This window comes from Poecilia latipinna, unplaced genomic scaffold, assembly GCF_001443285.1.
Source record: "Poecilia latipinna isolate Pla-1442-1.1 unplaced genomic scaffold, P_latipinna-1.0 Scaffold107, whole genome shotgun sequence".
Taxonomy (NCBI): Eukaryota; Metazoa; Chordata; class Actinopteri; order Cyprinodontiformes; family Poeciliidae; genus Poecilia; species Poecilia latipinna.
In genome coordinates, this window is record NW_015112723.1 from 235968 (window position 1) to 259005 (window position 23038).

General features: G+C 41.4%; 5 protein-coding genes across 6 annotated transcripts in view; 1 reads left to right on the forward strand and 4 right to left on the reverse strand.

Annotated features, from left to right (window-relative positions):
• Nucleotides 1–461: 461 nt before the first annotated feature.
• LOC106944652 (gastrula zinc finger protein XlCGF53.1-like) lies at nucleotides 462–5208 on the reverse strand. Its single transcript, XM_015027772.1, has 4 exons — nucleotides 4414–5208; nucleotides 4204–4337; nucleotides 3362–3470; nucleotides 462–2956 (listed from the first exon to the last, which is right to left on the reverse strand). Exons 1-4 carry the CDS (start codon nucleotides 4697–4699, stop codon nucleotides 1767–1769), a joined length of 1719 nt encoding a protein of 572 aa, XP_014883258.1. The 5' UTR covers nucleotides 4700–5208; the 3' UTR covers nucleotides 462–1766.
• A 2071-nt stretch (nucleotides 5209–7279) lies between these two features.
• LOC106944653 (zinc finger protein 239-like) lies at nucleotides 7280–9021 on the reverse strand. The gene is made up of 2 exons (XM_015027773.1): nucleotides 8892–9021; nucleotides 7280–8699 (listed from the first exon to the last, which is right to left on the reverse strand). The coding sequence occupies exon 2, from the start codon at nucleotides 8500–8502 to the stop codon at nucleotides 7588–7590; it is 915 nt and encodes a 304-aa protein (XP_014883259.1). The 5' UTR covers nucleotides 8503–8699; nucleotides 8892–9021; the 3' UTR covers nucleotides 7280–7587.
• Nucleotides 9022–10550: 1529 nt separating this feature from the next.
• On the forward strand, nucleotides 10551–14688 carry LOC106944649 (testican-2-like; the record flags this gene model as incomplete). Its single annotated transcript, XM_015027771.1, has 6 exons — nucleotides 10551–10683; nucleotides 10843–10977; nucleotides 12285–12503; nucleotides 12692–12754; nucleotides 13637–13768; nucleotides 14280–14688. Coding segments are annotated over 6 exons (828 nt in total), but the record flags the coding sequence as incomplete, so codon positions are not given.
• A 2681-nt stretch (nucleotides 14689–17369) lies between these two features.
• Nucleotides 17370–20428, reverse strand: tysnd1 (trypsin like peroxisomal matrix peptidase 1). The gene is made up of 4 exons (XM_015027775.1): nucleotides 18860–20428; nucleotides 18310–18440; nucleotides 17979–18164; nucleotides 17370–17774 (listed from the first exon to the last, which is right to left on the reverse strand). The coding sequence occupies exons 1-4, from the start codon at nucleotides 19888–19890 to the stop codon at nucleotides 17572–17574; spliced, it is 1551 nt and encodes a 516-aa protein (XP_014883261.1). The 5' UTR covers nucleotides 19891–20428; the 3' UTR covers nucleotides 17370–17571.
• A 281-nt stretch (nucleotides 20429–20709) lies between these two features.
• Nucleotides 20710–23038, reverse strand: part of sar1ab (secretion associated, Ras related GTPase 1Ab) — a 7478-nt gene continuing 5149 nt past the window's right edge. For both annotated transcript variants that reach the window (XM_015027776.1, XM_015027777.1), the window contains exons 3-7: nucleotides 22544–22663; nucleotides 22387–22452; nucleotides 22181–22284; nucleotides 21948–22079; nucleotides 20710–21835 (exon numbers count right to left, since the gene is read on the reverse strand). In XM_015027776.1, coding sequence (XP_014883262.1) covers nucleotides 21719–21835; nucleotides 21948–22079; nucleotides 22181–22284; nucleotides 22387–22452; nucleotides 22544–22663 — 539 coding nt within the window. In that variant the 3' untranslated portion in view covers nucleotides 20710–21718. The remainder of the gene's footprint in view (nucleotides 21836–21947; nucleotides 22080–22180; nucleotides 22285–22386; nucleotides 22453–22543; nucleotides 22664–23038) is intronic.

Sequence of the window (23038 nt, forward strand, 5' to 3'; positions counted from 1 at the left end):
TGTAAATTAGTTAAGAGACAATTGTTCTATGTTTATAATTTAATAAGATAAGAATAAAAATATTAAAAATATTACAATGTGAGACATATATCAAGACAATTTTACGTCATATAACAATGCTGGAATTTCAATTTAGGATTAAAACAAAGTTGAGCTAATACAATTATCAGTCCATAGTGATCGTTCAGAATAACTTGTGTAAGAAACTGTGCTCTAGCTCATGAGTGCTGCGGTCATTAATACTATGAGAACCAATATTAAGATGTTTTTAGGCCAACTCATTTTTCCTGACAGGAAAAAATTAAGGTAGAATCTTTTCTTTTTTCACTTTGATAAAAACAGGCCCCTTAGCAGTATGTTGAAATGGATCTTCTTTTCCTTTCTAGTCACACTTTAATGTTTGAAATTAAACAAATTTAATACCAGACAACCATAACCAGAGAAAACACAAAAAGCAGTTTTCAAATTATAGTCTTTATGCATAAAGAGAACAAAGTCAAAGGTTGTGTCATTGGGCATGTGTGCTGCAGTATTTCAACCGCATTTAGGTCTGAACTTTGACCTAAAGTTCCTGACAGCAAAGTTCAGACCTTGGGGTGGTGACTATACCACCCCAAAACCTTTGTGATGCCATTTTGAGCCTTAGGATTTGGACATATTAGCACACCTCGGATCATTGTCCTGCTGTACAAATGTGCTTGAACTGAAGGTCATAAACTGATGGCTGGACATTTTCTAATGGATGTAAAAGGATGCAGAACATTTACAGAATCTTATAACAAAATTCAAAGTAATGAGTTCAAAATGATGTTGGCTGATGTTAATTTTGGGCTTGAAACTTTCCCATGGATGACTGCTGCCCAGCTTCTCTTTGTACGAACGGTGCAACGTCATACACAAGGTATGGTGTTGTTTTTCCTTTTTAGTGTTTAATCATGAACAATGCTCTTCACCAAAGTAAGGCTGCCAGTGCTTTTAGATGTTGCTCTGGGGTCTTTTGTATTCTATTGGTAGACCGGCTACACCTGGGAAAGTTCGCTACTATTCCACATTTTCCCACTTTGTGTGGATCAAGACTGAATTTTGTTTCTCTGGACTCCCAAAACTCTAGAAATGACTTTGTAACCCTTTCCAGGCTGTCGAGTACCATTTCTCATCTGCCAAGTTTGTGCAGACAAGGGAATAATGTGTTGCTTTTTGAAATCCAATCAATTATTTCATGTTATCAGACAAGTTCTATTTAATTGATTATCTTGATTGTTGACATCCATCACTTATCAAAAATATAGGCAATTTCTCAGTCAGCAATAAGTTGTGACTATTCAATCAAATCAATCTGGCATAAGGTTGCTTTCGATTGGTTTTAGTCTGATATTAAAGTTGATTTGAAACATGAAACTGCTGCCATCATAGCAAAAATCTTTAAGGGGGCAAACACTTTTTCATGGCACTGTACATTTATAAATAACTTGCGGTCCACATAAGAAATAACTAAACATTTAATTTCTGTAATGACTATTAGCTGGTTCGTCTAACAATATGAAACACACACACCACACACAGTGTTTGTCATCCTACAGTGAGCCCAGCACACCTGTAGAGGTTAGCAGGTGAGCTTCATAGGAGTGCACAGAACTAATCAAATCTAGAGGGGTAGTCTCGTGACGCAGACCACCAACTGTGCTGCACTGCAAAGTGAGCCCTGACCGTCTCGAGCTAAAACACAAAACACTCATGAATTTTCCTTCTCCTCCAGACCTCTGAGGTCAAACGTCCAGATGGATCCTCTGGTGGCGTTTCAGGTTGCATTTCTGGGTGAAGCGTTTGCCGCATGCCAAGCAGCAGTAAGGTCTCTCGCCCGTGTGGACACGACGGTGGGCTTTGAGGTTGCTGAGCTTAGTGAAGCTGCGGCCGCAGAGCGGGCAGCAAAAAGGCCGTTCGCCTGTGTGAATCTGCATGTGGGCTTTCAGGTTGCTGGGGTGGGGAAAGCTCTTGTCACACTCCTCGCAGCGCAGGAAGGGCCTGTACAGCGGAGAATCAGAAAGGGAGACGGGGTTGCGGGCCGACTGATGGCAGTTTGCAGGGTGATTGTGGGATTTGATGCCGACCCACGAGGCGTTGGCGCGGTGCAGAGCTACGGTCTGTTTGTCACCCAGGTGAACACGATGCAGTGGCTGCAAAGACAAAGCAGCTTTGGATGTGGAGGAAACCCTGTTGGGGTTATTTGAAGGTGCAACCTGAGAGTGAGGGTCAGAGAGCGCTGCTGTTGTCAGGTTGGACAGTCTGTGTGGAGGCCTCTTCGGTGGTCGGTGGAGGTGTTGTATGGCTGCCTGTAGCCTCAGTCCTGAACCCCTGTGAGACTGGAGCTTCACTCCCTCCTGTGCTGAGGATCTGTGGTAAAAGTGGTTTGGTCTGTTTGCCGAGTTCACACTTTGTTCCTGTAACGAACCGGTGAATGATTGTGCCCCAGCTTTCTTTTCTGTACTCACCCTTTCTGTGAACCCATCAGAATCGATAAGGACTTCTTCTTTAACGATCACGCTGGGCGTGTTGTTGGCTCGCAGTCTGGCTTTGGGAGATTCAGAACGGGAAACCTGATCTCTGACTAAGGTAAACTGAACATCTGCTCTGGCAGAGCCAGGAAGCTCATGCTCCAGATAATTCACAGAACCTTTAGGTGGGCCTGGAAACTCGGGTTCTGTGCCAAGCTTGTGATTCTGCTGGAGCTCAGCTGCTGTGGCCGGCAAGTCAGCCCACTTGGAATTAAGTTCAAAAGCTAACACATTGGTCTGGTCCGCCACCACTTCTGTTTCGTCCTGGGTCTCGGGATACGCACAATCAGTGGACATCTGTGGGTCTCGCTTGATGAGATTTCTCTGCAGCTCTTCACCGTTTGCTTGGGCTGGTGTCGGCTGTGCCTCTAGCAAGTCACCTGCATTCTCTGGTCCAGCTTCACCTGGAAGAATTTAAGGAGATTTACAATAAACTGAACAACTGAACAAATACCAATAAAGTATTTTATTTGGTTATTACGTGACAAATCAACATAAATTAGGGCATAATACTGGGGTGGATGGATAATGATATCTGAATATTTTTCAAAAATTATTGCAAAAATAAATCTGGAAAAAGTGTAGTGTCCTTGCTCAGGTAGGAGAATTTGTCAACATGACAACTATGAGCCATGTACTCCAAAAATCTTTTTGTTATGGTTCATCTCTACAGTGGTGACAGCATTATACTGTGGAGATGCTTTTCTTGACCAGAATTAGAGAAGGTAGCCACAGTTCACCTGTAAACTACTATTTAAAAAAAAAAAAAAAAAAAAAAGAACTGTTCATTTTTTGAATTGGATACTTACGATCAGAAGTACTGCTCCACTCTCTCAAATGCAGAGAACAGGAAGACGGTTTCTTTAGTTCTTCCTCTTTCATTTCAGTAGTTGCCATGATTTCCTTTTCGCCTGTGATCTGAACAAGGAATATTATGTGTGATGAAAACCAAGACACCGTATGAAATCATCTTAGTTAACGTTTTACGATCTGTACATTCTTCTCAAGTTCATTCCGAATGAAACAAGCTTTGTAAATAACATTTCCGAGCCTTTTTGGGTGCCAAGCAAGTTCAACGTTCCACTATAGAAGTAAAAACCAACCAAAAAACAAATGTGCTGTGCTGCCTGTATATCAACATGACAGTTTTAGAGGCTATTCTGCTCCAACACAGCCGTACCAATATTGGCCAACACCGATATGGGGGCCAAGATATTTTATATTATTCGCATAAGACCTGTGCTGCTGCAGAAAGCAAGGCTGGATTAAAATACCCGACTAATCAACTACTCATTTAACATTTTGATTAATTTATTGACTGCCAAATAAATATTAGCTGTAGCTTTAGAATGTGATGAACAGTGTACATCTGATCCTTAATTTGTCTCTGTTGGGAGCAAGTTGAAAATCAAATTGGTTGCTTTTCAGCAGCACTGCCTTACTGTCCTCTATTCAAGCCAGTGTTTTCTTTGGTATCCACTGAGATGATTTTAAGCCATAGAACGTGTATGAGTGAGTATTTTAGAAGTTCTATAGATGCTCTTTTTTTTTTTTTTTTTTTTTTAAAGGCTTCATATTAAAAAAGAAAACAAAAGCTGCCAACCACCAGTCAGCCGAGTGACATCTCTACTTCGACAGTCATGTGACTCACCTTTGACTCTCTTCCAGGGCTCTGGATCGGTTCTGGATTGTCTGCCGACCCGGTCTTGGATTCTTCGCTGCTATTTGACAACCAATGTTCAACTGCAGCATCTGGATTCTTCACCTCGCAGTCACTCATTGTGTCTGCAATAAAAGGGAAATGTAAGGCAACACAGAGTAACCCATAACCTTCTTTGAAACTCTTGCTGTACGTTCTTACCATGCTCCTCTGTTTTGGCTTTTACCACGACCGGACTCTGATCTGCTTCACTGCTCTCCGACTGAACAGACCCGTCGGTCCTTTCTGCATCCCCGCCGTGTTTGCTCCTGGTCCACTGCAGCTGCAGCCTCAGAGAGTCCACCTCCAGTTTGCTGCGCCTCACCTCCATCATGAAGACGTCCTCCACCAGCCTGGTCACCTCAAACATCGCTGTCTTCACTACAGCCTCCATCACGTCGGAGAGCTGGGTCTGAAAGGTCACGATGAGGGTGTCCAGGTCCGACATGATCCACTGTGTCCCGACACCCTGCGAGTCTGTCCTTTAGTGTCCACTTTCAAAACTGTTTGGGGGGAAATCTTTAAGAGTGCTTTTGGTTTGGATCAGCCAAGCATCTATTTGTCGGTATCAGATTCCCTGGTTAGCAGGTGATGGCGTGGCGTGATTCAACGCTAAATATTATTACTGATTACTGCTGACATCAGATATTCACCTCGTGATATTAGCCTCGTGATATTAGCATGACGCTAGCGTCCCGTACGCTAAATCTCGTTAGTAAAATAAGCGAGAAGCAACAAACCATGGAGCGCATGCGCCACAACGCAAACGACCCGAACGTTCCGCCGTGGATTTTTAAATGGGATAATCTCTAATTAGGAACAGATGCTGCGATGAAGAAGGCAATCAACACCCACTTTGTGAACCTTGTTTTTGCTAATGACATCACAGCTGACGCAGTACGGTGGCCTGCGGTTAGAAAATGATTGCGAAACGTTTTCGGAAATCTCTAGACGCAATAATGTTTTTTTTTAATTATTATTTATTTAATTTAAAATACGCTTCACGAGCTTACACAAAAATTATGGTCTAGTTTATTTGTAGATCACCGTGGAGTTTTTGCTAAATAGGGTGTCTAATGCCAAAAGCATGCATACGTCTTAAACATCTTTTCAAATTTTGATAAATAAAATAAAAACTAAAAACGAGTGAAAATAAATAAAAATATAAATAGTACTAATACATAGAATAAAAAATTTTAAAAAAAGTCTAATTGCATAATGGATGAAGCTGTATTTTCTGAATTTGAAGCTGCTAAATCTTTTGCCAGAGGTCAGCAAGCAGAACAATGGTGAGGGCTGAAGGGGTCTTTTGTGAGGCAGTGACTGTGAGCTGTGTCAAAGATGGAAACCAGACCTGATTATTCTCTCATCTGTCCTCACCACTCTCTCCACATAATGCCAATCTGAGGCATTACACATCCCAAACCAGACAGAGATGCTGTTGTTCTCTCTAGTACCTCGGTAGAAAGTGGTGAGAATGGGAAAGGAGAGCAAGTGCAGACGTTGCTGTGCTCTTATCACACGTGTGACTGAATTGACTGTTGATTTTTTTTTTTTTTTTCTGAAATCGACAATTTCCTTTATGTTGACATTCAGGATTATATTGTTTGCATCACACTAGACTAGTCCATCAGGTGTCTCACCTCCTCTCAGCAAGCCAGTTCATTGTTGTCCTTGCATATCAGTCATGGTTCACCAAGATGAAGAGCAGTGGGCTCAGTACATAGAAGGAGCCAGTGCTGAGAGAGATGACCCGTGAGGTATTTTTTGCAAAACCCCCACAGGCTGGGGTCTGTCTGTGAGAGAATCAGACAGAGGGGGTGTTGAGTCCAAGGGGAGCTAGACTATATCCTAGACAGTGCATTGGGATGTGTGTAACGCTGACACACATCCCGCAGTCCAGACCCTCACCTACTTCTACATCGGGTTTCCTCTAGTAAACAGGGGCTAACTTGCAGGAATTAACATTACAGAATGATGGTCTGATGAACCGAGGCGAGGGCTGTCGTGAATACTGATTTAATATTTGTGAAGGCTTTATGTAGTGTTTTGTTGGTTTATATAAAATCATATTTGTGTAGCAGAATGGCCCGCTCATACCTCAAATGACTTGCAGCAAGCAGTAAGTCCACCAAAATATATTTCTGGAAGAATCAGGGAGGCTGAATTCAAATGCAATCTACAGTTTAGCATTTGGAAAATGTCTTGAAAACCAGGTGTTTGTCCTTTCTCCTTCACAATAATGTGCCACTTTGTTTTGGTATATTCTATACACAATAGAAGTTTGTGATTGTAATGCGACAAAATGTAAAAATGTTCACTGTAAATGCAACGTAATTTGTGCAGAGCATCGTCTGACGGAATCAAGTAAAATCACAATAATAGCATCAAAATGAAAAAGAATTCCACAAATAAAATATGTTGATCAGCATTTCAGAGTCTATTTCCTTCTTTAAGAAAATGAACTTACTATAAAGACAAATGAAAAACAAGTTGTCGAATACAAAACAACTAATCTTAAATGCGCCAATAAATCTGTAATATATCAATTAGACAAAATATATAAACATAATCAGATCTACTCATGCCTCAGTGATACTTCATGTTCCATGATAGTGATTGATGATCTTCTCAATTTGAAATGCCTTGTTGCTGAAATGTGCTATAGAAATAAAATGTGACTGATTGATTGACTTTACAATCCACTTAAAAAAGGTTGTTTATTCTGAATCCAAAAATAAGAAGCTTAATTTATAAATACCTGATTAAAGCAGTTTTGATTGCTACGGTTACCTAAAGAAAAAAACCAAATCATTTTGATGTATACGTCAAAAACCTCAGTTTCAGGATACACAACACACCTAGCTGATCAAACAAGTTGAATTACGAAAACATGTGCCACAAGCTTCTCTTGAACTGGCAAGAAAAGCATTCAGTTCAGCTCAAAAATACTTTAATAATCCCAGAAGGAAATTAAATAAAATGCCATGATTGGCTGCCATCTAGCAGGCTGATTATGACCAAGCAATGACATCCAAAGCCAGTTTTATTTTATTTTTTTATGCAGTTGAGAATTCACATTGAGTACATTCTAATCAAATACAGTGAATTAAATATACAAAGTGTGCAGGTGTTAAGTTGAAGACATCAATTTAAATGTGAAAAATATTACATCTCGTCATTTATTTTCATAATAAAATGTATTTAAATAATTGCATTAAATAAATGCAACCGACAACTGAAGAGTTTGAAACTTAGCAGTGCAAACGTTCATTCGTAGATTACCAGATTGAAAGACGGAGAGCACCATTAAACCCAAACTCGCTCGCTTTAGTCCTACAGGTCTGTCACGTGTTTGCGTTGATGTGACTTGAGGTGGTCCAGGCGTTTGAAGCTGTGGCCGCAAATGGCGCAGCAGTATGGTCTTTCCCCCGTGTGGGTGCGCTGGTGCACTTTCAGGATGTCTGCCCTAGTGAAGCTCTTGTCACACATGCTGCACTGGTGAGGTTTTTCCTGCGTGTGAATCCTTTGGTGCAGCTTCAGGTTCCAAAGGCGGCTAAACTTGTTCCCACAAACAGCGCAGCAATAAGGTTTGTTGCCTGTTTGGCCACACTTGTGAGTTTTTAAGTTGGCAAAGGATGGGAATCCTTTTCCGCAGTGGCTGCACAGATGGAGGCCCTGCCCCAAGTGGATCCTCTGGTGGACTTTCAGATTACAGGCTTGAGTGAAGGTCTTTCCACACTGGTTGCAGATGTATGAGGATCCTTGTCCTGTGCCTTTATGGGACTGTTTGTGGGGCTTAAAAGAAACCGAATTAGGTAACGTGGTAAAACAGTGGTTGTGGGTGCTGCTCCTTGCTTCATTTTCTGAATTTTGATGATGTAATCTTTGTTGCAAGGTCTCACCATATGAAGCCGAGGATTCATATGATGCAGTGGGGAACTGAACTTCCTGCCCTCGGAAGCTCATTCTGCTGCCCAGATCACCAGATATCTGCTCGGAGTATCTGATATTTGGCTCCTGCAGATATCCTTCCTCGTCAATAAGCAAGCCGCTGAATTCCCCGCTCACATCACTGTTAGTCCTAACAGGGGAGCTCTCCTCAGTTCCTCTGTTCTGTGGAGACCCTGCTGTGTAACACTGGTGCTCAGCTCCTTCGGGATTTTTCCTGTTCTCATTAAATTGATTAACATAACTAAGGCCGTCAGGTAGATGGGTTGGAGAATCTTGTAGCCCATCATAGTTATCCATCTCTCCATATCCAGGTTTGCCAAAGCTGCCCAAGTCGTTCAAGACGTACCTGTTCTGGAAATTTGATTCAGAGAGGACCTCCGATTGTCTGTCTTGGCTCAAGTCCGGTCTCTGGTCAAAGCCAGGTTCCCAGTTCACATGGCAAGCTGGGTTATTCTGTTCACTGAAATGCTTACTTGGTCCTGGTAGACTTGTCTCTGAAATAAGATAAACAAACTGTCAAGTTGGTCACAATAACACACCTAGCATATGAATAATGCAGTCAGCTTCCAATGTGGATCATGTTAAATTTTCTAACACAAAGTTTGCAAGATGTGCTTTTTCTCTATACTTTGTAGTCTTTTCATAAATAAATAGTGTTTTCATCACCAACTTCCATAGAAACTCACCTTCTTTGCCCACACTCCACCCGTGGGATTCCTCGTCTTCTGGCTGGATGCTTTGAGGAGTTTCTTCTTTGAGTTGTCTCTCACATGTATCCTGTTGTACACTTGCACCCTGGAAGATGAGCAAGAATACAAAAGTTGCATTTAGGGTTTTGTTTTTTTTTTTGTTTTTTTTTATCAGTGGCTGGAGTCTTACAGGATACCTCTACTTGGGTTATTTGCCAAATGAGATTCAGAAATTTGCCGTTGTTTCAAAATGGTTCAAAGTGAACTCTTTTTTTACTGATATTTTTTTTTGTGTGTATTTTAATGAATAATAATTAATATTTTTTTTTTTTTTTTTTTACGAATTTGATAATGGCAGAAACAACTAAGGAAATCAGGATGTTTTTTTTTTGTTTGTTTTTTGATACCCCCAACAGCTGTCCAGGTCAAGAGAGCACTTGTGTACACACATCCATATATTCCCTGCAATTTGCAAAAACAAGACCTCTCTAAATAATAATTTCTTTATTAATAGCTCATCATTGCAAATCTAAAGCCATTTTTGAGTTTTTCTGCTGCTCTGAATCAGCCTTAAAAGAANTCATTAGACATTAGAATATCATTGAAAAGTTCATTTATATCAGTGACTCAGTTCACTAGATGAAACACATCATGTAGATTACAGACTGGAGTTTTAAGGCCTTTATTTTGCGTAATTATGATGATTTTATGCATACAGCTTGTGAAAATAAACATTTAATATTAGAATATTATATAAGTTATATTAAAGAAGAAACATGTTTAATGTTGAAATGAAGGCTTAAGAAAAAGTGTTTAATACATGCTAGAAGGTCTTTTTTTAACTTTTGATCTAATAAACGAGCAAAAAATATTATATTACTGAATATGACTAGTTAGCTCAGTTCCACTGAATCACATTATCCACTCCTACACTCTTGTTTACTATATATTCTTGAGATGATAATGTGTTTATTGGCGTATTACTCATTATTTACCTCTGTCCTTTCCAGATGGCTATAAAACAATATTTTATTTACTCAAGATTAAACAGACATAATCACTGAACGTCCATAAACTCAAAAGGGGGAAAAAAAAAAAAATCTTGGCTGTGTTCCTCTTAGTGAGGCAGTACAAAATATGGAAATGAATGCATTGGTTAAACGTCACCTTTACTGTGGTGCTCACTGAATGTGTTTGGGAAGCATATGTTGCGTGAAGACACGCGCGCACACACACACACACACACACGGCTATTAAAAGCGATAAATCTGTTATGTATTCTGACAGCGTGCCGTGTAGTTTGGGATAAAAACAGAAGAACACTCTGATCTGAGCCGTGTGAGGAGCTCCTCCTGGGAAAACCCAGGACAAAGAGCCATGATATGCTACCTCGGAGGGACCAATTGGTGACTCGCGGCGACAGGGTCCTGTGTGTTTATTGATTAATGCTTTGTCTCGTGGATCCCTATTCCTGACCTTGCGAGTGAGCAGAGGTTGGATGTCGACGCATTTAGGGGCAAGTCTCAGATTTGAATCGGGGTTTACAGTCAGTCACCTCATGAATATTTGATCTGCGTTGCAGCAATAACTCATTTTGGTTCACCTTTGTGTCCCCTTGTCGACGCCGCTGGCTTGTGTGTCTGCGTGTAATGATCCTGTGTATGTCTGTGTGTGTTACAGTGCAAGCTAGAGCAGCAGGCGTGTCTTACTGGGAAAGCTCTCACCCTGAAGTGTTCAGGTCTGTGTCCTTGCCCGACTGCGGCGCCTGCGTCCAGGGAGGGGAAACACGGTGAGATCCAAATTTGTGGCAGAATAATTAATAACCGTAGTCCACAAGTGTGGTAGCTACGCCAGTTTTACGTCGGCCTCCTCGTTTTTTAGTAGTTTGACACATGCCCTCTACGTGCAGAAAGCACGTCAAGCGTCTCCCTCCATCTGGCTTTCACAGAGAGCTGCACCGGGCAGGATCTGTCTGATCTCGGCGAGCGTCTGAAGGACTGGTTCCAGCTCCTGCAGACCAACGCCAAGCAGAACAACAACAGCAAGCAAGGGGCCAGATCCCCAGCAGCCAGCACTGCGTCAGGTTAGAGTCCTTTTCTCAATTAATCACCACAGCATTGTGAAAACATTTACATGGGGTACACGGTTTGGGTTTTCAGCAACTCAAAATCGACTGTTTAATTTAGTTTCTCAGAGAACATAAGAAAATTCTGTCAGTCAAAACGCTGCTGTGAACAGTGAGCGCCTTACCTTTGGCAGGACTGCTTTCCTATATATTCATAAAGGTTTTCCATCCAGATGGGTTTTTTTGTTTGTTTTTTTTTTGTTTTTTTTTGCTTTTCTAATCCAAACAAACAAAAAAATTGATCTGTAGTTACAGCTTCCACTGGATGTCACAGACATTTTTTTAATGCTACTAATGCTCTTCAAAATGGTTTATCGATAGAGTAATGTTATGTAACATTACATACAATTGTAATTGTAACATTACATGTGCTTCTGTAGCACAATGTATCAAAATGCATGCCAGTAGTTATTTGGCCAGATGGACTTACTTAGCTCCTCTTGACCCCAGCAGATGTTTTGTTTTCAGTAGCTGAGAAACTAAAGCTGGTAGACAACGTTGTGAAAAAAAGAACAGGAAATCGACTTGATCATAATTTCTGCTGTCATTGCAGTATTTAATAAAAGTGTTGGAATTAAATGTTTTTCTGATATGTCACGCAGCTTTATTTCAGATCGTTAACTTTTGGTCGTGAGAAGTGTAGAAGGTGGAGGATAAAAGGCGCAGGATGTCTGGATGCACCCCCTCCTCTGCAAATCCCCCACTCAGTTCCTTCAGACTAGCCAGCAGAAATTGGCAAACACTTGGTGGAACTAAGCATCTGCCGAGTTCATTATTCGAGCTACTTTTCAGTAAAAGACTGGTAAAAACGTTGCTAAAGATTGTATATAGGAGCGGTGTTGTGACGGAGTTTTTAAAGAGACTCTAGGCCCTGTTTCAAGGCATTAAATCGTGATGTTAAATTTCTCTTAAGCCATATTTGATATATATGTGTGTAGCAGTTTTGTAGCAACTGGAGCTAACACAGTTACTTGGTTATGCTATAAAATGACACGATGAGCCTGAAAAACATATAATGCAGCATCTTTAAGTCACATGAACTTCATGAGAAGTTGTCAGTAAGAGTGGCATCAGTGATTTTATCAAAAAGAGAAATAGTGCTAAATTTGGTATCATCTTCCTACAGAGTAAATGTACTCGCATTACCAATAAGTGTGATGGATTGTGTACCTCCTCAGACCATTGACCTGATTTGATGCACTACATCGAATGTATTATTTGTGCAGCTGCTTGCACAATAAGAATAAGTGAGTTTGTGTCGGCAGTGCTGGACAGGAGCCTGGTCGCCAGCTGTAAGGACTCCATAGGTTGGATGTTCTCCAAGCTCGACACCAACAACGACCTTTACCTGGATCAGGCCGAGCTGGCTGCCATCAACCTGGACAAATACGAGGTCTGCATCCGGCCATTTTTCAACTCCTGCGACTCCTACAGGGACGGGAAGGTTTCCACGGCTGAATGGTGCCTCTGCTTCTGGAGGGAGAGTGAGTATTTCTGAGGCTGATGGGAGCTTTGGCTCTCCACTGTGACTTTCTGCTGGCAGTTTGTGCTGCCTGCGTGCTATCTGTTGCTGCAGTAATATTAGGTCTTACAGTTCAGCCTTGCGTCACTTTGTCAGGTAAGATGGTTCCACCTCCCCTTGTAAAAACAATCGTCTTTTGTCTTGTTTAAGAGCCGCCCTGCCTAGCAGAACTGGAGAGGATTCAAGTTCTGGACGGCGGGAAGAAAAAGTTTGGTACGTATTAATATTCTGTAGCTGCATGCCAACACGTTTAGCTGTGGATGTCTTCGTCTGGTGGTTCTGTTAGATAAATAACTGGAGGGAGATGGGTATCAGTCCATGATCCACTCTGTGAGTTATGTAGTGCTAACACAACACACAGCCCTCTGTCTATCCTCAGTATAGTGTGTAAGCAGATGAATATGTAAGCGTGCAGATTTGTATATCAGTGTGTGAGTGTGTGTACGTACGTATTGCAGAATTTGGTTGGTTGGCTGACTGGGTTCTGAGTCAGGCCTCTCCAAGGACACAGAGTGGCAAGCAGAGAGCTGCCTGCCAGCAAGACACTCAGATGTTCCCCTGAAAGATTGGATTGAGTCTCTGTTTGGCTTTTATTTATTTTTATTTTAACTACGAAATAAATATCTAGTCTGTGGGATGCTTCATTTTTGACCCGTCTTTGCACATCTGACAACTTTAATTTTCTTTGCCTGTGCGTGGATCATACAGTCCAAAAAAAAAAAAAACTTTTCAGGCTCTTTTTGGCCTCATTTCTTGCATCCCTCGTCCCGATCTTTTTGGTTCTGGCAAGGACCGGGTCAGTTTGAAAGCTGTGAAAATAAAGCACTCCCACTAAGAAGCTTCCTTTCAGCGAGAAAATTGCTATCTAGTCTACGCAGCCTGTGGACGTTTGTTTTGCATCTTGCTGGAGACACTTTTTTTGTATGGTATGAGGAATATAACTTCCTGTTGCAAAGAAATGGCCACCGAGACTGTGGGCAGTCTTGGACAAAAAAAAAAACAAAAAAAAACACTCTTCTGGATTTCTTTTTCAATGGGGCTTGCAAGGGAAGGTCCACACTTGACTCTCACTGATTTAAGCTTGTGCGTGTGCAGGCCGATTCATCCCCAGCTGCAACGAGGACGGCTACTACAGGAAGCAGCAGTGCGACAGGGGCGAGTGCTGGTGCGTCGACCAAAACGGAGGAGAAGTCGCGGGGTCTAGGATTCGTGGCAAGCCGGATTGCGGTAAGCCTCGAAAAAGGTTTCAACAGCCGTCGGGGAGTTTGGGAAACGATGTCGGGATCTGAACGACGGGAACACAGTTATAAATATCCGGAGCATATCTGCCCGCTTCTGCCCTGCAACCTCGCAAGAATTTTAGCACAAAACCTTTTGTTTTGAAGGACCGAGCCGCGCTGGAAGACAGCTTAGATTTAGAAACCGGTGCCACTTTTTAAGTGTCCAGAGTCATTGGCATTCTAAAGCGCTGCTTGTCGCTGTGAGAAAAGTCTTTCAAGATAAATTGGGGGCGGGGAAGAAGGGCTGGTTGGACGGAACCTGCATCTGATAAGAATGGTTCCCCTGGCACAGTTTAGAAGTAGCCATTAAAACCCAGACAAAGTCAAACGCATGTCCCCCTTAGCTGTCACTGCCGTCAATATTCTGAAACAGAAAGGACAGACACACACACACACACACACACACACACACTCTCACGGTGGCTTAATTCACTTACTCTGCATGCTTCTCTTTGCAGATTCTGAAATGACATATTCAGGGGATTTTGGCAGCGCAGTTGGATGGGAAGACGAGGAGGAGAAAGAAGCTGAGGAGACTGCAGAGGAGGCTGAGGAAGAGGAGGGAGAGGTGGAAGAGGTGGATGACGGGGGGTATATCTGGTAAAAGGGTCAGCTTTTAGCCCCACCTCTATGTGGAAGCATTTAACGGTCCCAAACACACACACACACACATATATATATATACTGCTGACGATGGACGTGATTAAGGCACTCCACTCCGATTTATAATGGGTTAGAAAAACAGGAGGGAATGTCGTGATTTGGAAGGGGGTCAGATGCTAATGGGAGTATTTATTGTTTCAGGGTGTTCTTATCTTGGGAAACAGGAAATGGGAGATGTTATTCAGAAATTTTGGGCTTGGGAGTAAAAAAAAAAAAAAAAATCTTGTGAATCTTTGTTCTCTTTTGTTGTATGTCCTTTGAACTATCTACGAGCTGTTTTTAGCTGATGTGTAATGGAGATTTTAAGAAGCTGCAGGTGCTTGCATTAAAAAGCTAAATATATATATATATATATATATATATATATCCAGTTTGGGTGCATTTCAATAGTCTGGAGTGGTCTTCTTTATCTTCTATGTGTGCAGATGGAAACCGGTTAGGGTTTTAGTTTGAAATCTGCCCGTAAAGGAAACGAAACCAGGAAGAGTATTGAAAAGCGCCCTCTGGCCTTATTGTTTTCACCTCATACGCTTTGGCTCGTATGTGACAGTAGTGCTCTGTCTCATTCATGACTTATTAGGACGTTTCTCACACATCACTCCTTAGCTTGTACATAACGTGTGCATCGGAAGACAGAAAGTCACCTGCTGGTCAATGCCTTGAAAGACTGGCAGCTTTACGGCTGAGCTGACAAGTGTACGTCGTAATATAATGTGCATCGGTTATTGTGTTTAATTAAAAAACAAAACAAAAAAACAAAAAACCATCAAATAAAATAAATCTTATCTATGTGGCTCATCTGGTCACCGTGCTTCTGAGTCTGAGAAGTCTTTCTTTTTTGTTGCTACCCTCCATTTTAGTGCATAAAGTGACCAGCAATGGAAACATTGTCCATATAATCAAGTATTGGTAAGTTGTCTGTAGTGATGCGCTTCTTTCTTCTTTTCATTTGTTCAATGTTAAATTTAAGTCGGGAGCAGCTGTGTTAACAGTTTGTTCAAAGTCATAGTTGATAGTTGATATTTCTATTATATAATTCACCGTGAGAAGAGAAATTAAAGTATTTAAGGCATTTTATATTCGGGGCACAAATCTGGTTCATACGTTTGAGTTGAGGAGTGGTTCTAAACTCGGGCCGCATTAGATGACCGAATACATACGTAGATCTCTGACGGCAGTGATGGAGGGAGGAATAAATCTGAAGCTTGTTAATAAAAAAAAAAAAACTGCAGCAAAGAGTGGCATCTTAAGGTCACCAGGTTTCCATAACAACCATTCATTTCACACTGATCATTCTCAACATCTGATCACATCAGTATAAACAGCCATCAAGCAAAAGAAAATGGGCTAAACAAGATTTAAATAGGTACAAACGAGATAGTTGCAGAATACGTTTAGTTCAGAGGAGGAGATAAGATGCGATTTTAACGATAAAATTACAGTATCCTCCTCCTGAAGTATAATAATATCAAAGCAAACAGCTCATTTAAAGCATTTACTCTCAGGCAGCTTCATTATGCCTAGTTTGTAATAGCACAACGCATAAAACATCTGATAACCATAGCAAGAAGCCTAAGTAACGTGAGACTCAGGTTACATTTTACAATTGAAAGTGAAATTAGATTTTTTTTTTTTTTTTGACCCGTTTGTTTGCTTTAAACAACTAAATGTACCGAATTCTGCTGCTTTTACAAGTGGTATTATTCTGGTTCAGTTCAGGAATATTTCAGAGGAGCACTTTTTTTTTTTCAGCAACGTTGCTCAGATAAGATTATTCTAGTGACATGAAAATCGAGAATATCTCCCACAATATGTCACGTACTGCCCCCTCTTGAAGCTCAATTTGAAAAATCACCAGCGCAAATCTCTAAATCTCCTCTTTGTGTGACCTGTTCGCTGTGAAGCGGATTGTGTTGACACAATGTGGTTGCCGGCTTACGTTCCTTATGCCTTCCCTCGATGTGTGAAACGTGGCTTGTAAGGGAAACCGGTAGAAATTGGATATAGACCTCACGGTCTGCATGTGAGCAGCTCTTAAAGCACAATACCTACAGAAAAATGCGTTTCCTCAGGACACTGCTCTTAAGCCTCTCCTCTGTTAACGATTTACTCTGGGAACAGTGAAACAGAAACCCCTTCGGTATGCTACGCTCCTTGTCTTCGAGAGTTCACGCCAGGAACGTCTGCCGTTGCATTGTGAAAACTGACAGTAACCAATCTTTGGAAATGTCATCTCACAGTTTCGTATTTCTGTGATAATGGAAATCAGCACCGGTAACGTCCCATCGGGCGAAACCTCCGATGTGAGTGAATGTTCCTGCCAACAGATGTCTGAATACCTGATATATACACACAGCAGCCGTCTCGAGCTACCCAGAGGGACCAATCATTTTCTGCAACCTGCCAGCTTGTTATGCTGAATCTTCCTCCTGCTTGTAAAAAAAAAAAAAAAAAAAAAAAAAAAAAAAAAAAAAAAAAAGATAAAAAATAAACCTCATGCACCAGAAGCAGATTTAAATCCTCACAAATGCTTCCAGAAATAGTACCCTTGATGCTGTAACTGTAGAAAAAGAGGGGATCAAATGCAGCTTCATCTAACATATAGGCACCTATTTTACGGCCGCATGGTTCAAAGGTATGCGGAATTAAAATGATGTCAGGATTTCTTTTCCTTGGATGATTCAATATATTCAGATTAAAGGTTTATTTCTAGATGTTCTCTTATGACATTAGGCTACTGCAATAAAAGAAACATTTCATTTAGGGCTTTTCACACTTCTTTATCAGGGATGTCAATAAATGTGGCATCCTTGATACAGGTGTACAAAACTGTGTAATACAGCTGTTATAATAGGGATCATTTAGAAAGTGCATGCAACCGTAAACTCGGTAAAAATACAGGAAGGTTTATTGTAGTCAAATTGAATAAAAGAATACATCGGTATTACAATATATTAACATCATCTTTCTAATATTCTAATGATTCTGCGACGAGTTAGTGGAAACAATGCCCTTATATGTATATTAATGTCTGTTTAAAAGAATTTAAGGGGAACACATAACCTCTCAAAGTTTATGAATCGCAGGTCACAGTTTGCTTTGTGCACCTTGCAGCCTCCACACCCGTCTCACATCCCGCTCTGTAGCGTTCAGCACACTGAACACGTCGACATTTCTTGTCTTTTGAAACTCCTGCAGCGACCTCTGGAAAACAGGCGCCGGGATGATGAAGTTGAGGTGCGGATATGTTACGCTCGCAGCCAGGTCTCGCGCATTGCTCGAAACGATCCCTGCGACAGAGCAGATAAGACAAGCCGTCCTTAAGTCTGCAGCCACAGCAGAGCAGCGATCTGATGAGAGCGGCACAGCTGGGTTCTTTTGTCTGCACGTGCGCCACAGACAGGTTTTCTCGTGGTGGTCGCACGCCCCCTACTGTTCGAGAAGAGGTTTTTTTTTTTTTTTTTTTTTGTTTTTGAAGGTACAGGGCTTCTCACCAAGCAGCTCTCCCGACTGTTTCTGCACCACAGCGCCCCCGCTGGCTCCCGCCTGTACTGCGCATGTGGTCTGGAGCATGACAGGCTGGCCATTCAAGCTGATGGCCTTGGAGAGGACACCAGATGTCAGGGATGGACCGCAGACTCGGCCCAGCCCGCCGTATCCCACTACAACCACAGCTTCACCTGAAACCATAAATAAATAAATATATATATATATATATATATATATATATATATATATATAACTGAGCTGAGTGTTAAATCTCACAGCACTCTTGTTAAGGTAAATTAGCGCTTCTCTCTTTCAATTTTAAAGTTGACATCATACCTAGGTGAAAACTTTTTGACATTCTGGGGATCACAGCTTCTGGAACGGGGTCTCTAAGCTCAATTAAAGCCAAATCGTATGGTGAAGATGATTTAGTGGAGAACAAAACATCGGCCACAACATCTCGGACTCTGAAAAAGGAAATCACAAAACATTTAAAAAAATAAAAATAAAATATCAAGCTCACAAATTATGTTTTATTTTAATAGATCACTACAGTTCATTAGATTATATTCTCTTTGGTGTTACTAGACAATAAAACAATTTACTGAAGACAAATAATCCATTAAGGTCTATTTTTTTTATGTTTTTACTGATTTCCCACTTTGACTTTGTGACAGTAATTTATTTGTAGTTCTAAATCTTTTCTTTCTTCCTGTCACTTTATTCTATTCTCTCTCTTTTCCCAATACTTTCTGCATTTGTTTTATTGTTTCACACCATCCCGATTCTGGTGTTTGTGTATCATGCAGTGTCGCGCAAAAGTATTTACACTTGTTGAACTGTTTTGCAACAATTACCAGACATTGAAGTGTAAACAATGAATCACCTGCCATCTTGATGAAACTTCAGGGTGACTGAAGACTTCCCACTGACTACATGCCGGCAAGTTACCACCAGCCCTGCGCTGACAGCAACTCCTGAGCCCCAGGCCTGTCCACTGTCCACAAAGCACACAGTGGGGTGTCTAACAGCTTCTGGCCCCTGAGCTGTACTGGACATGCAGAGATCTGCCTCTTCTTTTTGTTCCCAAACCCCACGAAGCGGATCTCGGACCCCTGTGCAACGGATGACGCTCCTGAAGATCACTTCAACAGAGCAGACCAAAGTGAGGCCTATCCACTCATTTGACTTCCAGCCAAATGGAGACACAATCACACCGATGAGGCGGACACTGTCTGTGGGCTCCACCACAAACAAGCCTCCACCCTCTGTGCCGGGTAGGCAGCGAGCGTCTGTGAGGATGACAGCATTGTCTTCTCCAGCCAGGTTGCTGACAATCCCTCGGCTGAGGGTGCCGATGAAGAGGTCTAAGCAGAGGGAGCCAAACGGAGAGCCGCATGCAACAACCGGGCAGCCTTTCTGCAGAGACAAGCTGCTCTGCCAGGGGGTACTTTCTGTGTCTGTGTTGTTGTTCGCCACCACACCCGCCCTGAGGACTGCAAACCAGCTAAGGGACTGGGCATCTCTGATCAGCTCAGCATCCTCATCATCACCATGGAAACGCCACTGGTCTGTCTCCTGGAAAACTCCCAGGAAGGTCTGTTTGAACTTCACGCAGTTCACCAGCATCAGCAGCTCGCCTGAAACCTCCCGCTGACGGGATGGCTTGCTCCTTCTGGAACCTGACAAGCAGACGCGGATTTTTAGTTTGTCGCTGAAGCTGCGGGGAAACAGGACCTCGGCGTCTGAGGAGAGGAGCTCTCTGTCGGTAACAAACCGGCAAAACGGGAGGCCGGTGCATAAGACAGTACCAGACCGAGGGTGGACGATTACTCCGCTGCAGCTGACGGATTTCCTCCCTGGTGTCCCAGAAACTTTAATCACACAGCAGCACTTTTCCACATCTTTCAGCTCCATATTCCTGCAGCGTGGATCAACTTTACTATAGTAAATAACACGAAAAATCACTCAAAAGCAATGCACTTAAAGCTCCTACAGTCCAATGATAAGATAACAAGATAAGTTACAGAGTAAAATATGGCAGTCCATTGAAATTTAAACTACTGCTTCGTCGCAAATAACTTCAATAATTATATAACTTCCTGTTTGTTTCTCAATGTCCAACACGATTGGTGAGACTCTGAAATTATCCAGCCAATAGGAAACGAGAAGGAGAAGACCGGTAGTTTAAAGGAGCTGCATCCTTATAATCGCCTGTACACTGATAATAATTTGCTCCTACGTATTTATTTAATTGTGTTTCCATATACTATGGCATTTTCTATATTAGTGCAAAATCTAAAACTGTTTTTACACGCTAAATTTTTAGACAAAAACATTCATTTAAACTTTTTGAAATATAATTTCCCCACTAGTTTGACAGTTGCGCTTTCACACAGCATTTTACGGCTGCGCTTTGGCAACATGGTGCATTCAGGTGAACTGGTGCTCTAGACAAGACTATGCATGTTTAGGCAACTCCAACATGAATACTATAGTATATTAGAATCAACGTTTTATTCATAGCAAAAAAAAAAAACCTAATCGACCTTGTCTAAGTAAACATTGTTTCGACATAGTCAATCAAATGATTTTTTTTTCCTCATAGTTTTCTAACTATGAGGGGAAAAAATGCTTTGATTTTATCACCCAGAAAAATTTCTCAGCTGGCAAAAAAAATAAATATGTTTAAAAAAACAAAAACAAATGACAGTTGCTCAATAACTGAAAACATAATAATTGTCAAAAGTATTTATTGTGCTACATTCCACACTAGAATCACATTTGTGTAACAGACTTCACTTCATGTCTCAGTGCGACACTTATACTAACTACGATGTCCAACTATTTATTCCAAATATAAATAAGATACTTTACACAAAAAAAATATATGCATATTTTGCAGTGTTACCCTCTGAAATAAATGTGCATAATTTGAAGTATTCAAGTGCAAGTACTCTCATAAAATTACTGCATGTTGTTGGCAGCAACTAGTCACAAAGTACTCAAGTGTTTTTTGCAGGTGTAACTCATCATAACATATATTGCAGTCTGGCATCTTTCCTGCTATGAGTTTCTTACATTACTTAGCGATGCTGAAGCATTTGCACTGCGGTTGTATACTGAATAAAGCTTATCTGAATAAAGCTTATCTGAATAAAGCTTTATTTTTATGACTAAAAAGTCAGTTAATGAACTCAAGATGGGATTCATTTAGTATTCTGCCATCATAAACTCTTTGTAAAACAGTCAGTAGATCAATCAGCTAACATGAAATAGCTGATCGATTTTCATAGTTACAACGGACTAACTGCACAATTTAACCCAAGTGGGAGGTTCTTCAACCATGTATCAACTTAAACTGCCCTTTACAGTAAGTCAACACCAGCAGCCAAATATAAGCTCAGCTCTGACACTGGGTCACAGCATCGACATGTTTCTGGCAAACATTTTCCTACATGCTTTAAAAAAAAAGAAAAAAGAAGTGGCAGCGCAGCATGAATGTTCAATCTGAAGAGAGAATATCAGCAATTCCAATGTGCTGTATGACACATAGGTTTCTATTTGTGGAAAAAGTATAACAACAAAATAAATGTTTACATGTTTCTCTGGCTTGAGGTCAAACTGCCAGAGATGGCATATTTAATAAAACATGTGTACTGCAAGTAGTTTTCTGCAAAAATATGCTTTTGTGTGTGCAGGCATCAACAGAAGTCCAATTATTGTTTTTTCAAAGGAAGTGTAATCAATCAATATACTGAGAGAGCCAGCGAAAACCGTCTCCGTAACCTTGTCTCTTCAGGACGCTACACATGAACACCTCCATCGGCCTCAAATTCAGCTCCTTCAGTGATACTTTACCCTGAAAATAGAGAGAGAACACATTTCAATCGGAAAAGCCTTGAATTCTTGGCTCGTACAGTCCAGTTTCATCGTGCACGGACAGGTAACAAGACGTATTGCATGTCCTTCACCTTTCCAGTTGTATGTCCATGCAGACCAAACACTCCTCTGAGTGCATCCTCGCTGATGGCTTCTGGACGGTCGATCTTATTCCCCAGGACGAGAACCGGGATGTTAGCGATGGTTTCGTCCGTTAGCAGCGCCTATTCCCCAACAAGCGTCAGATGAACACATCAGCACTCGCAGTCGCAGAAACAGCCAGCTGTGTTGACTAAAACAGGTCACGTCTTTGTGATGAACTCACATCCAGCTCTGTTTTGGCCTCTGCTAGGCGTTCATGATCGGCACAATCCACCATGAAGACGATCCCGTTTATTGCTGGGAAGTAATTCTTCCAGATCCTTCGAGCTGTGAGGCCATTTCAGGATTAATGTGACATCCTGCGAATGCATCTCTTCATCTTTGATTGAAAAAAAATCTTCACTTCAGCCCCGTATTCTGTGCTCTCACCTTGCGTGTGACCGCCGAGGTCGAATGTGGTGAACGTCATTCCAGCTATGGTCAGCTCCTCGGATGCTGAGAGCAGAGAGGAGGCACAGCGATTTGAAGAGGGATGAAACCGTAAAACACAAGACGGACTGCGTAACGTCAGTTTCGCTGTACATACTTGGGTATAGTGTTGGCATGTGCTGTCCCAGCCTGTCATCTCTGAGCATCTGCAGAAGGGTCGTTTTTCCAGCATTGTCCAGTCCGAGGAAAACCAGCTTCCCGCTCTTTTTGTACAACCCTAACAAGAAAAAGAACATGTGAAACAGATTTTGTTTAAAAATGCGCAGCTCCTACTCCAAACATTACGAAGACTGGTGAGGATCAGGAGGAGCTGTTATAAAGTTTTTTGTTGTTTTTTTACATTTCTGTATGATGTATTTGCATAAAATTGTCAAAAATGCTGAAGTAAAAAACTAAAAACACACTTTTTCTAACTGAAGAAAAAAATGTTTACACACACAAACTCAACATTGCCATGAATCCCTTGATATTGGATTTTTGACTTGTTGAACTGTTTTGTTTTTGTCAAGAGTGAAATGATGATGGGGGGGGGGGGAAAAACTTTGTTTTTTTTTAAACTAAATTTTTTTTTCTTTAAATTTTGGTTGAAGTT